At 49.1% G+C, this 12,597-nt stretch overlaps 4 protein-coding genes across 4 annotated transcripts; 2 read left to right on the plus strand and 2 right to left on the minus strand.

Moving 5' to 3' along the window:
- Positions 1-322: 322 nt before the first annotated feature.
- Positions 323-1,687, minus strand: J4E90_010644 (uncharacterized protein; the record flags this gene model as incomplete). Its single annotated transcript, XM_051440156.1, has 5 exons — positions 323-479; positions 542-660; positions 763-879; positions 940-1,465; positions 1,554-1,687. The coding sequence occupies 5 exons, from the start codon at positions 1,685-1,687 to the stop codon at positions 323-325; spliced, it is 1,053 nt and encodes a 350-aa protein (XP_051285927.1).
- A 1,859-nt stretch (positions 1,688-3,546) lies between these two features.
- On the minus strand, positions 3,547-4,920 carry J4E90_010645 (uncharacterized protein; the record flags this gene model as incomplete). Its single annotated transcript, XM_051440157.1, has 1 exon — positions 3,547-4,920. The coding sequence occupies one exon, from the start codon at positions 4,918-4,920 to the stop codon at positions 3,547-3,549; it is 1,374 nt and encodes a 457-aa protein (XP_051285928.1).
- A 668-nt stretch (positions 4,921-5,588) lies between these two features.
- On the plus strand, positions 5,589-6,608 carry J4E90_010646 (uncharacterized protein; the record flags this gene model as incomplete). The annotated part of the gene is made up of 2 exons (XM_051440158.1): positions 5,589-5,662; positions 5,714-6,608. The coding sequence occupies 2 exons, from the start codon at positions 5,589-5,591 to the stop codon at positions 6,606-6,608; spliced, it is 969 nt and encodes a 322-aa protein (XP_051285929.1).
- Positions 6,609-7,023: 415 nt separating this feature from the next.
- Positions 7,024-9,029, plus strand: J4E90_010647 (uncharacterized protein; the record flags this gene model as incomplete). Its single annotated transcript, XM_051440159.1, has 4 exons — positions 7,024-7,804; positions 7,912-8,504; positions 8,613-8,734; positions 8,795-9,029. 4 exons carry the CDS (start codon positions 7,024-7,026, stop codon positions 9,027-9,029), a joined length of 1,731 nt encoding a protein of 576 aa, XP_051285930.1.
- Between the last annotated feature and the right edge of the window lie 3,568 nt (positions 9,030-12,597).

The raw sequence follows: 12,597 nt of genomic DNA on the forward strand, positions 1-12,597 counted from the left end.
TTGTGTAGGCCAATAGACCAGGCGCAAAAAGAAAAAAGAAAAAGGGGGGGGCGGGGGATCTATGTATAAGAAGGACTGAATTTGGAGTTAAGGGACATCATCTTCCATACCTCCTCCGTGATCAACTTGTATACTTTCTCTTAATACCCTCCAGAATCCTGCTTCAAGTCATACTGAACTGCTTACAGGCCATCCGTACATCAAGGCTCAGTAGTAGGTAGTTTTTGACTGGCTTGTAGAGATTGAAACTGTTATATAGGCTCCTAGGTCCTGAATCGCGCTTCTTCCATCATCTGTCCCCCATGCTCTGGAAACGACGACCTTAAGAGTGTTGTCGCAGCTTGAAGTCTACTAGAATCCCCGGCTCTTCAAACTCTTGAATAAACCTGTCTTTCGCACGGAACTCCTTCGTCTTCAAGTCCATCTTGAAACGGTAGAAGATGTGTGCTAGGGTCATGGTTATCTCCGCATACGCAACACTTGACAGGTTAGCTTTTGATGCCTGTCTTCAAACGTCTCGGGGGGGGGGGAGTGCACATACTTGATTCCAATGCACTGGCGAGCGCCTTTGCTGAAAGTGCACATATATGTCTCAAGCTCCTTTGCGTTCGGACCAAGCCAACGGTTTGGGTTGAAGGATCCGCCATCCGGACCCCAGATCTGGGGATCGGTATTCATCGTATACGCCGACATTCCAACAATTGTCTACCCCGTGTTAATAATGAGGGGCTTTGTAGAAGCATCCGAGGAAAATAAACCTACACCTGGAGGTACCACTTTGCCGTCTACAATGAACGGCTGGGGTCGTTTAGGTACGATACGAGGGAGCAAGCCAGGTGCTGCCATTCCAACTCGTAGAGCTTCGGTGATACAGGCGCGCTAGAAATATGTCAGCCGTAAAATCCTTTCCATCACTAATGGGATAACGACAGAGCTTACCAAGTATTTGATTTGCTCGAGTTGAACCAGCGATGGGGTGGTTTGAGCATTTCCAAACACTTCGTCCAAGGCTTCTACTAATGTTCTCTCAACGTCAGGAAGGCTTAAAATGTAGTATACCGCTGTGGTAAGCGTAAAGGCGGTCGTGTCAGAGCCAGCAATGAACGTGTTGATAGCCTCAGCCTTCTGCTGCTCAGCAGGTAATGATTGGAGGAAGTCAAAAATGACGGGGAGGCTGGACGCGGTTTTCTCGGTTTTCTTGCTAGCGTAGTCATCGTACGATCCCAGTATCATATCAACCATGTTCTTGGTATGTCTCAGCACCGGGTGGAAATTGGCAGCGATGGAAAGTGGGATTAATTTCGCCACGATCCTTTGCGTGACGCTGTAGTACCTCACATAAGGCAGTGCCGAGGACAGGGTCAAGGCTTTGAGATACTTCGATTCAAAGGCATTTGGATGCTCGTGGATCAGATTCATGGATGATCCGAATGAAAATTCAGAGATGATGTCACCTGTCATGCATCTGCGTCGTCGAGATGAATATTAGCATATTAGCACCGATATGTGACTTTTGTCTATTGCCGTCAAGGGACTTTGAGGATGGATCTTACCTGAAGGCAGTGGAGATATCGATTGGGCCAGCGTCCGAAATCTGTTCGATCTTTGATATGGTCTCTTCCATTTTCTCCAAAATGAGCGGCTCCATCTTATTGACTCCTGACTTGGAGAAGAGAGGATTAAGCATCTTGCGCCTCTGTTTGTGCAACAGAGGATCAACCTCGCTGAAAGTCGTGTGAGGAGACTCGAAGGTTTCATAGAAAGCATTTTCCTTTGGGAAAGGATTGGTTTGACTGTAGATCGCCTTGTACAGGCTGGGATCTGAGATATGGAGCTGATTCGGTGCAATGCGTAACGCCTTGGTCCCTATTGATCTTGTCATTCAGTAATCGTGACTTTTCAAAGCCAGTACTTAGTGGGATCGACTGGCTGGCTACTCACCAAACTCTTTATGGAGTTTATCGTATTCCCGCTCGGGAAAGCCTCTGCTGAATACCTTTGACTGCCATCCATGGCCGAGGGCGGCAGAGCGCGGTCCTGGAAACTTTGACAAGGGGTGCAAGTACAACCTGTACACGGCCCTTAGAAGTCGAAATGATAAACCAGCGACGACAGCGGCGGCTGCAAGGTACGCCAACGGAGGATCCTCCGTTAGCATTTGAAACAATTTAGCCATGCTCATCATACTTGACAATGCCTGTGATGAACCTTGAGGCCCATGTTGTATGTTGTTGCATTGCTCTGTTCTTATAGTTTTTCTTATTGGTGAGCCAATGCTTCTATTAGCCTGCCAAAGTCCTGTTGCGCTGTACTGTAGCTGTTCATGATTCTGCGCTCAATTCCTATTGGGGGGGGGGGGGGGGGGGGGGGGCCCCCCGGTTACCCCCCCCCCCCCCCCCCCCCCCCCCCCCCCCCCCCCCCCCCCCCCCCCCCCCCCCCCCCCCCCCCCCCCCCCCCCCCCCCCCCCCTCCGACGCGTTTCCCAACCTCCGCACTCCCCACATTCTCCATACCAACCCCACACCACCCCAGAGTGGAGGAACGCTCCGCCAGGTACAGGGTTACAGTAGCCATTCCGGAAAAGCCGATTGAAAATAGAACGTGCAGTTGGTTCCACATTGTCCAATTGTTGCCGAAGCTTCCGCTCCGATGTTACTCATGATTTTGCTGCACACAGGATTGGTCCAAGAAGGCTTCGGCGCTCAGCTGAGCCCCCCCTCCCTAGTGGCTGTGTTGCGGGGGAGCGTCCGAGACATCGGGCGCCTCCGCCTCCACAGGTAATGGAGCTCCCCTCCCCCATACGTTTCGTTAACGAAAAGAAAACGATCTTCCCAGAAACCGCAGAGAGGACGAAAGACTCCACTCAGGCAAAAAGAGATTTTGGCGAGTTTGCATGTCTCATCCATCTAGGCCACTAGCAATAACGAAGAACAGTTGGCTGCCCCCCCCCTCATCGTCCTTATCGTTGCCATGCCCTGAGTGTGGCCAGACCTTCCGTCGTCGCGAGCACCTGAGTCGACATATAGACCGCCACTCGGGTCGTCGTTCTCACACATGCGATATCTGCAAGATATCCTTCTCCCGGAGGTATGCCTTTGCCCTGCTTGACATGCCGCTTCAAAGTGTCCTTTTTTCGAGAGTCAGTCCATGAACATTACTCGAGACACATCGCACGCAAGCTATCCTGTCCTATCCTATCCTATTCAAGGCAAGCAGGGCAAAGGCATAAACCTACAAGACCCCGTGAGAAGGGTGGCTTAGAATGCAGCAGGGAATGGGAATAATAGCCAGCCCTTGTGTGTTGGTATTATTAGTCAAACAGCTCTTGCTCAAGAAAAGAATAACCCAAATAGATATTCATGTCACTCACTATATTCCGCTAGTTCAATCGCAATGGCGAGTTTACCACTGCTATGGGTCAGACAAAATAGTTCTATATCTAAAAGAACCATCCCTGGCGTCACATCGACAAACGTTCTAAGCGATTATCAGTACAACTAGTTTGACTACTGGATAACAAAGAAAACCCTTCTTCCCCCTGCACGTACTACTTTTCTAGCGAAAAATAGTCTAGCTTTTGAGGGGATCTCAAGCCAACAGCCTCCAAGCCGGCACAAACCCATCCCACAGCGGTCATAACCATGCTGACAAAGGCGATAATCATCCTTCCTTTCACCGTCTTCAGGTCCAGCGCAGTTACTTCCTCGCTGGTCTTCACCATGTTGAATGTACGCTTGTACATCTCTTCATCGAATACGTGTACTAAAGCGGCAAGCTCGTCATCAGACGGCACATCCTGCTTGAAAGTAGTCTGGCGAAAGTAATCGACGAGGTTGCCGGCATCAGTGATTGCTTGGTTTGCACCCATGCCTCGACTCGGCGGCATGGGATGCATGGCATCACCGAGGATGATAACTCGCGCGTTCTTCTTGTCGCCGTTTCGCCAATCCGTCTCCGGCTTGACAGAGCTGGTCACAATTCCTGTCCGGACGTATTCAGTCGCCGTTTTGAGGATGCGTTCCATGGGTTCACCATAGCCCAGCTCATTTCGAACGTAATCGACCAGGTTAGGAATGATCTTCTGACGATCTGAGCCGGCCTTCACTATCAACTCTTCTCCAGGAGTTCTAGCAACGAGGATGGACCAGTATAGTGTCCAGGACGGTTGACCGTCGGTGCTGGCGTCGTGGTCGTTGTAAATTGAGGCATACCCAAAAGCATTCTTGCCGCCCAAGAACAACACTGGGCCGTATTTAGTGAGCGACTCGGGCAATTCAGCCCAAGCAGATTTTGAAACACGGCCGCGAGATTGGAACAGCATCTGGCTCTGGAGCTTGACTTTGTTATTAAGGCCAACCTGCCGGTTGACCTGGCTGCCGCTGCCGTCTGCGGCGATGAGAATGTCGGCATCCTGTGGATCCTGGCCGTCGAAATGCAGCTGCACACCCCCTTCATTCGACAGGATATCAAAACGCTTAAAGTAATGGTTAAATTGAACCCGCCCTTGGACGATCATCGGCTGCAGGAGCGCACGGCGCAGCCCGATTCTGGACAATGACCGACTCTTGGGATACCACTTATGAGTGTCTAGGCGCAGGGCAGCGTCGAAACGAACAGGATCAACAACCGTAGGCGCCCTTTCGTGATCCTCGGTCCAGACCTCGCGGATGGCGGCCCAAAGTTCAGCATCGGATACTGTCTTCAGAGCATCCAGGCCATTGCGGCTGATGCGGAGCTGATACCCGCCACGCTCCGAGCCGAATGTAGCCGTGTCTCGTTCGAAGACCTGAACATCAAATCTCCCAGCCGGGTCTCTCATCAAACCATTGGCGACAGTAAGCCCAGAGAGGCCTGCCCCAATGATTGCGACTCGGATTTTCCGCTTGCCTCCCTCGTGAGGAAGAAATTTAGATGTAGCCATGGCGGGAAGACTTGTTTGGTCAAAATAATGTAGATAGATTTCGTACGAGCGACAGTCATCCGCGATTGTATAAAGAAAGGATCAGAAGTAAACAAGAGGCTCTTCCCTTCGAGGATCTGAACCCTTGATCCCATATATGACTTCTTATGTTCAGAAGGCCCTAGGTTTCTTGATGGCTAGGGTTAGGGTTGAATCACTCCCGGCCACACGGCTCGGCGGAGGAGCCCAAACTTCAACCCCACAACGGACTACCCCGCAATGTGGAGGTGGCCGGCACCGAATGAAGTACCTGCCAGCGAAGCGAAATGGTGACGATCCCCATCCTCGGTTTCCAGATTCACCTCCAGCCTGGCTATATCCTAGTATATAAAGATCTGTATATACACAGTAGATATTTACAATCCAACCTGATAAATTTTATCTCCGTCTGAATTCCCGCGCATCACTGAAAACCTGCTTTGATCATCATTTGGCGACGTGGCCAAAAGACCTTTTTTGCAAAAATGGACGCAACAATTGAGTGGCTCGGTAAGTTTACTGCCTAAATCATGCGCTCGATAGTTCCATGGGGCTTATGAATCATCCATCATCCAGGCTTTAACACATTTCGCGTAAAGGTCAATGGTCTCGTTCTCTTCTTAGACACATGGCTAGACAAACCAGATGCCATGCTCAACGTGCTGGCTGTGGACGATGTGACTGAAGCGGATTACATATTCATCTCCCACGCACATTTTGACCAGTAAGTGCCACACCACTCGAAACAATACACAAGGTCCGCCTTCATACACAGACAAGAAAAGGCTCACTGGTCTCCTTTTTCACGCAGTCTCCCCGGCGCCGATAGGATTGCACTCAAAACGGGAGCGCATGTCGTCGCCAACGGTGAAGCCATCAACCTCCTTCGATCAGCAGGAGTCCCCGACGAACAGTTGATTCCAGTAGCTGGTGGCGAGCGAATCCCTCTCTTCACTCGCAAGGTGCGTGCAGCCGCGTCTCGTGGCGAGATTGACGTAGTGCCTGGGCCACCAGGCGCTCCTGTGCGTCCAGATGCCAAATTGGCAGCGGCTTCCGTCCATGTTTGGCCTTCATTGCACTGTCTGTTGCCCGGCAGCTCGCCCAAGGACTTGCCAGAAGTCATGGATACTGGCAAGGAGTACATCGGAGGCGCAAGCCAGTACGCCTGCACACTTGACATCACATTCATGATGACACACGGCCTCCTCAAAATGGGCGAACACATTCCTCGTGACGCGATGGACGACGGCATGCGATCTTTCACCGACTGGCTCAGCAGCCCATTGGCTAAATGTTCGTCTCCCTTTGATGGAGGCCAGCTCATGTTCAACTTCCTGCTCGGCGAGGGCAAGACCGCGCTGTGGAACGGGCATCTGGGTGCATACGAGGGAATACTTAAGGGATTGGAGCCGAAGCCAGACGTGCTTATCCAGGCAATCGTTGGACGGGGCAACCTGAACGGAAGACCGTTCGATGGATCAGCGGCGCAGTTTGCGGTGAAATTGTCGAAGCTACTCGGAGAGCCGAAGAAGGTGATCTGGTCCATGTACGATGACATGCCGATCCAGCCGAAGACTCTGAAACTAGAACCAGCTACGGAACTGCTTGAGAAGGAGACTAGGTCAAGGGTGACGACACTACAGCCTGGTGCTGTAGCAAAGCTCTTCTAACATAGCGCCAGTGAATGTTGAGCTGCTAGGGAATATATATACATACATACACTCTCACTCGCACACGCGCAAGTATGTACAATCAATATATTACCATGACCTATTTCGTGCTCACCCTCCTCTATATGGGCCAGTCTAGGGCTCTGGGTCCCTGCGATTTCGTTTATGTTATTTAACCTGTCATCTGGGCGGCTATTCATTCACGCAAGTGTTTGGCGTCTTACCTATCTACGGCACTTAAAGACCCTCTCACATGCATCGGATGCGGGGTTGCGGGAGCTCCGGACTTAGAGTTGGGAACCTCGCATCCTACCCGATAATTTAACTAGATTGATGGAACTCGACATCGGCATTGACGCCGGGAGTATAGACGCCTATTTCAGGTTTACATAAAGCTTTCCTATCAGATGTCAAGATGACGTCTTTTCTTATTGAGATTCATTTCATCCTGGCATCAGAAGGAACCTCATCTCGAACATCTGAAAAGCTTGACACAATGACAGCCACCACACCGCAGCCCTTCTCCGTACCGGTATTGTTTACCGAGATTGATCATGAACCAAAGAACATCTGGACTGACTATGGCCCTACTGAGAGGCGAATCATCGCCAAAGGATGGGTCAAAGAGGAGGGTCGCAAGGCATTTTCGGTTGATACAATCTGGGACAAGGATGTCCGGATTCCGCTCCGCGATGGTGTCGAACTCTTGCGTGACGATTTTCGTCCAGTGACGTCCGACGACAAGCATGTCCCGGCTATCATGCCATGGAGTCATTACGGCAAGTCCGGAACAGGCATTCAGCAGCTCGACATGTTTCCATGGAGAGTCGGCGTGCCTCGTTCCGAAACAAGTGGTCTGGAGAAGTGGGAGGCGCCTGATCCTGCTGAGTGGGTTACCCGCGGCTATGCGGTTGTGAACATCGATGCTCGCGGGTCCTTCAAATCCGGCGGCGATCTCGTTGCGTACGGGACTCAAGAGGGCCATGATGGGTACGACTGTATCGAGTGGATCGCGCAGCAACCCTGGTGTAATAAGAGGGTGTTCATGGCCGGGAACTCATGGCTGGGGACAACGCAATGGTTCATCGCTGCTGAACAACCTCCTCATCTGGCTTGCATGGCACCCTGGGAGGGGCTGGGAGACTACTACAGAGAATCCATCTGTCGCGGCGGCATACCTGACCATGCTTTCTGGAGTTTGTTGACGGCGTGGACGTGCGGTGAGTGTTTTGTCTGTCTGTTTCTATCGCCTAAGTGGTGCTGTCTCTGCGAACTCTTTCTGATTGTTGCTTCGTTCCCACAGGACCCGGGAAGCGCGAGGATGTCGGCGCGATGGTGGAAAAGTACGGTACTTGGAATGACTATTGGGAGGACAAGAAGCCGAAGCTCCGCAACATCGTTGTTCCAATGTATGCTACCGCCAGCTTCTCAACCAGGCTACATACCGAAGGATCACTGAGGGGATTCATGCTCTCTCGGTCATCTGAGAAATGGTTGCGCTGGTGCTACACCCAGGAGTGGCACGACATATACAAACCAGAGAACAACGACGACCTGCAGCGATTCTTTGACAAGTACATGCTCGACAAGGATAACGGCTGGGAATCCACGCCTCGGGTTCGATACTCACTCCTGGGCTACAACCGTCCCACCATCATCAACGTGCCAAGTGATCAGTATCCTCCAGCCAAGTTCAAGTACGAAACGTTGTTCCTCGATGCGACGACGGGATCTCTGGGGCCTCATAAACCGTCCAAGGAGGGCCTGGTTGGGTACCAAGCGGATTCGCCTTCTGACAACGGATGCTGGTTCGTCCACACCTTCGAGGAGTACACCGAGCTGTGTGGTATCTCAAAGGCCAAAGTATACGTGTCAACACCTAATGATGACGATATGGTAAGTCCTTTTCCTTCAGTATATATATGCCCACATGAACTTAGTTTCCCTTCAGGGGGTTCATGTGTGCGTACACCATAATATTCAATTCTAAACTAACTGTCGCAGGACGTCTACGTCGTGCTACGCAAGCTCGACAAGAACGGCAAAGAGCTGTGGCATCAGAACATTCCCATGGAAGACCTCCCAACGGGCACAACAGTGGACGATATTCCGAACCATAACGTCTGGTAAGTTTCAATCGTACTTCAGTTCATCAATGTCCTCTGGCAGTAACAAATTATGTACAGGCGCTACATCGGACCCAACGGCCGTCTTCGTGCATCGCATCGCGCCATCACCTATGAGTCGCTTACGGACCTTGGCCCAGACGAATACAAGGAACTGATGGGACCCGCGTACGTGTACCATCCTCATACAGCAACACAGCCATTACGCCGCGACCAAGTTGTCGAGCTCGAGATTAGTCTCTGGCCTGGGGGTTTGATCTTTGATGCTGGAGAATCCATGAGTCTCAATTCTTAGTGAACCTGTGGAGGAGCGGTAAACAAGGTAATATAGCTGAGAAGGCTTAGGCTGGGTGTTACAATGTCATGAGTCAGAGCACGCAACAGGGCATATGTGAATGATATCCAGAAAAGCTTCACTCTATGAAAGTATAGATGCGAAAAGAGTGGGCTTTTATATAAGCAAGTTATGCGAGTAATGAATGAAACACCACGTGGTATAGCATATGACAATACTGTCACTAAGTGCTGGTCATAGGTGAAGCTATCGTGGCATATAATAACTCGGTAGTGAGTTGTTATAAGCTTTCTGCATGATATTCTTCGCCTTGGTCTAGGTTCCCGCCCTCTATGATCTAGATTTGATTATTGCGCCAGTACTTGAGAACTTTGTGTCAGTATTCTATTAGGCTAGTCAGTTTCATTCCCAGCACGAATGTAGGTCAAGAGACATATCAAGGTCGTTTTTGTACTGATCTATAGTAGACCTAGGTAGAAAGAAAGAGCCCTTTCTCAAACAGAGTCTGGCAATCCGCCACACAATCATCTGCTTGCAACGCTCTCACTCTGTTTTGCAGACATATTCAGTCGCTTATTCCTGCAAGCGTGTGCTTGCCCTTATGACTACTTACATGATTAGTTACTGGCTTGATTCGGGCTCGGAGTACTCCCTTCCTCGCGGGTTCTGCCCGTCCTGTCGGGGCCCCGGTATTGGATGCGTTACCCCGCCGCATGCTTAGCACCTTGGAGATCCTCGACGCCCTCGGCCCCTCCCCCGCAACATCGCCATTTGGTTTGACTAAAGCGTGGACCGGTCTGACCGGACAACCTACCCACCATCCTGTGACTTTCAACCCCAGACAAGAGCGGGTTCCAGGAAGATCATTAAACGCTGATGCGGGGATAGAACTTTAATCCCCAGCTTGCGTCGGTAAATCATAGTAACCTGAATTGTAATCTTAACTACTATTTAAAAGCCCTTATTATAAGAGGCTACGCTTAGGGAGCTACTGCACAGGTATACTAAAGTTGTATTTAATAGAGAAGAGAACTATAGGCTACCTCGTCCTAAAGGTTAATTAGTAGCAGCTTAGATTATCTTTTAGTCTAAGGTTTAGAAGTTTAGTCTAAGCGTTGTTTAGACGCGTTAACCGCGAACCGTGCGCTTATACACGTAACCGAGATATTGTTAAGAATTCGCTAACTAGACTTTAGCCTCTTACACTTATACAAAGTTAGCGTAGATTTACATACGCTATTAGTTCTTAGAAGCTTTAGGGGCGCAGCGCTATTCTCTGCATTTATTACAAGACACTACGAGCACGTGTTTAATAGCTTACTAGAAGCGTTAATTATAGCTACGTACAATATCTAGTTGTAAAGGTCGTCCTAAGATGACCTAAGAGTTGGTTCTCGGGGAGTGAGTAAGTAAGGTAGGACGGGTTAGTGTACTAGCACGATTAGTAGATCGATGTAATAGTACGAGGGTGTAATAGCACGTTTAGTAGAACGATGTAATATTACAAGAGGTTAAGAAAGAAGTATAATCCTTAGATTAAATACTAGAGTCTTGTACGAAGTTAAACACACTAAGCTATAAGGGTTTAGTGTCTAAGCTATGTACTTTAATAAGTGTTGCGCTCGTGGACGAGCGTGTAGGTAATCGTAGACGAGCAGTAATGTGTCTTGCTAGTTATTAGTCTGACTGCTTATGCTCGTGGACGAGCGCTTGTTATAGGACTAGCGTCGTTCTGCTCGTAGACGAGCGGTTACGTAACTGCAGCGCAGTTCCTGTGCCGCGCTCCTACGACTGTGCCGCACGATCCTTTAAAGTAATTACGCTGACCTCTAGGGTGCCTCTTAGGTTAGATCGTAACACTATCCTCCTCCTCTATAGATTCGTTCTCGAATCACGTAACTGATTTGTCGTTTCTATTAATAACTAAGGCTTACCCCGCGTTATAAGTAAGGCAGTCGTTATGTCCTCTTTCTACTAACGTCGCTTACGCCTTAGCTCCGAAATTGCTCGAGCTAACTATCCTGCTAAAACTCCTTGTAACTATTGTTTTCTCGAAGGAGCCGTTTGTCTTGTTATACCGAATTCTTGTCTGAAGTGTGCTGAGTGCACTTAGTTAGGTTAGGCATGTGTGAACATGTCCTAGGAGTCTTTGGACCGTACTCGGGAGGAGTACTAAAAGAAAGTTGATAATAATAAAAAGTTATTAGCAGCGGTAATTTCGCGGTTGCTGCGGAATAAGAAAATTCTAAAACAGGCGGAGGAACGGGCGCGTAGGAAAGCGCTTTGTTTAGCTTCGGACATAGAGGCGGCTAGTGAGACAGAGGCGGCGCAGGACATCGACTGTCCTGCCGCATTAATTAGCGTCGCGTTCTCGCTGACTATGTAGGCTACAATAGGTATGCTCGATGCTTCTGTCGCTAAGCTTAGTACTTCCGAAGGTGCTGTTAGCAGTTCGTAAGGTTCGTATCTAGTTCCTATGTATTGTCGCTGTCGTCGTATCCTAACTATTTAACTAGGTACTCTGTTCTGTTGTTGCGTTGTCGATGTTCGAGAATTTGTTCAACCTTGAAGACATTGTCTTCTTCTGTTTTAAAATAAAAGGTTTTCTAGAGGGGCGTCTTAGGATCTGCTAGTTCTAACATGTTAATGTAGAAGCGTAGGTAGATCTTTACGTTAGGTAGAAGGTCGAGTGTAAATGTAACTAGTCTCTTCTAGTTAAGAATTAAAAACAGTCTAACCTTAACGTTGTCGAGCTCTTTGTTAGGTCGCTTAGTGCGGAGATTCTTCGTAAGCAAATAAACTTTATCCCTCTTCTTTAGCTGAGGTGCCGTTTTTCGTTTCTTGTTAACATATAAAATGCTCTAGCGTTGTGCCTTCTCAAGTGTCGCTTTAAGTAACTTATGTACTGTCTTTAGCTTATCGGCGGTAGCAATAGCTGCTTCTGTCTTCTAACTAGAAAAAGTACGTGTAAAGAGATTTAGGTGTCTCCCGTAGTTCGCGTAGAACGGAGTCTGTCCTGTAGACTTAGAAAGCTTGTTGTTGTACGCTATCTGTGCTATAGGTAGTAACAATACCTAGTTGTTTTGTTGTTTGTTAGCGTAGATGCGTAGGTAGGCTTTTATCGTGCGATTCGTTCGTTCGGTCTGTCCGTCTGTCTGCGGATAATAAGCTGTCGATAGCTTTCTCTTAGTTCCGATAGCGGCTAACAAGGTAGTCTAGAAGTTCGAAGTAAAGAGCTTGTCTCTGTTACTAATAATTGACTTTAGAATGCCGTAGTGTCGGATAATGCGATCGTTAATAATGTGTGCAAGTTGTACTGCTGTAAAGTTCTTGCGAAAGGCAATATACTTAGCTTGCTTCGTAAAACGATCTACTACTACGAGAATAGCGTCGTAGGACACTTGTGTTACAGGGTCTCTTAAGACTAGTAGGCCTGTAACAAAGTCTATAGAGATGTCTAACTAAGGCTAGTCGGGCAGCTCTATTGCCTGCATTTCTCCGTAGGGTGCGTAGGTACTGTGCTTGTTCTTCTAACAGTCTGCGCACTTGGCGATAAAGGCAGTAATCT

This window comes from Alternaria incomplexa (assembly GCF_024043165.1).
Source record: "Alternaria incomplexa strain BMP 0042 chromosome Unknown scaffold_25, whole genome shotgun sequence".
Lineage (NCBI taxonomy): Eukaryota > Fungi > Ascomycota > Dothideomycetes > Pleosporales > Pleosporaceae > Alternaria > Alternaria incomplexa.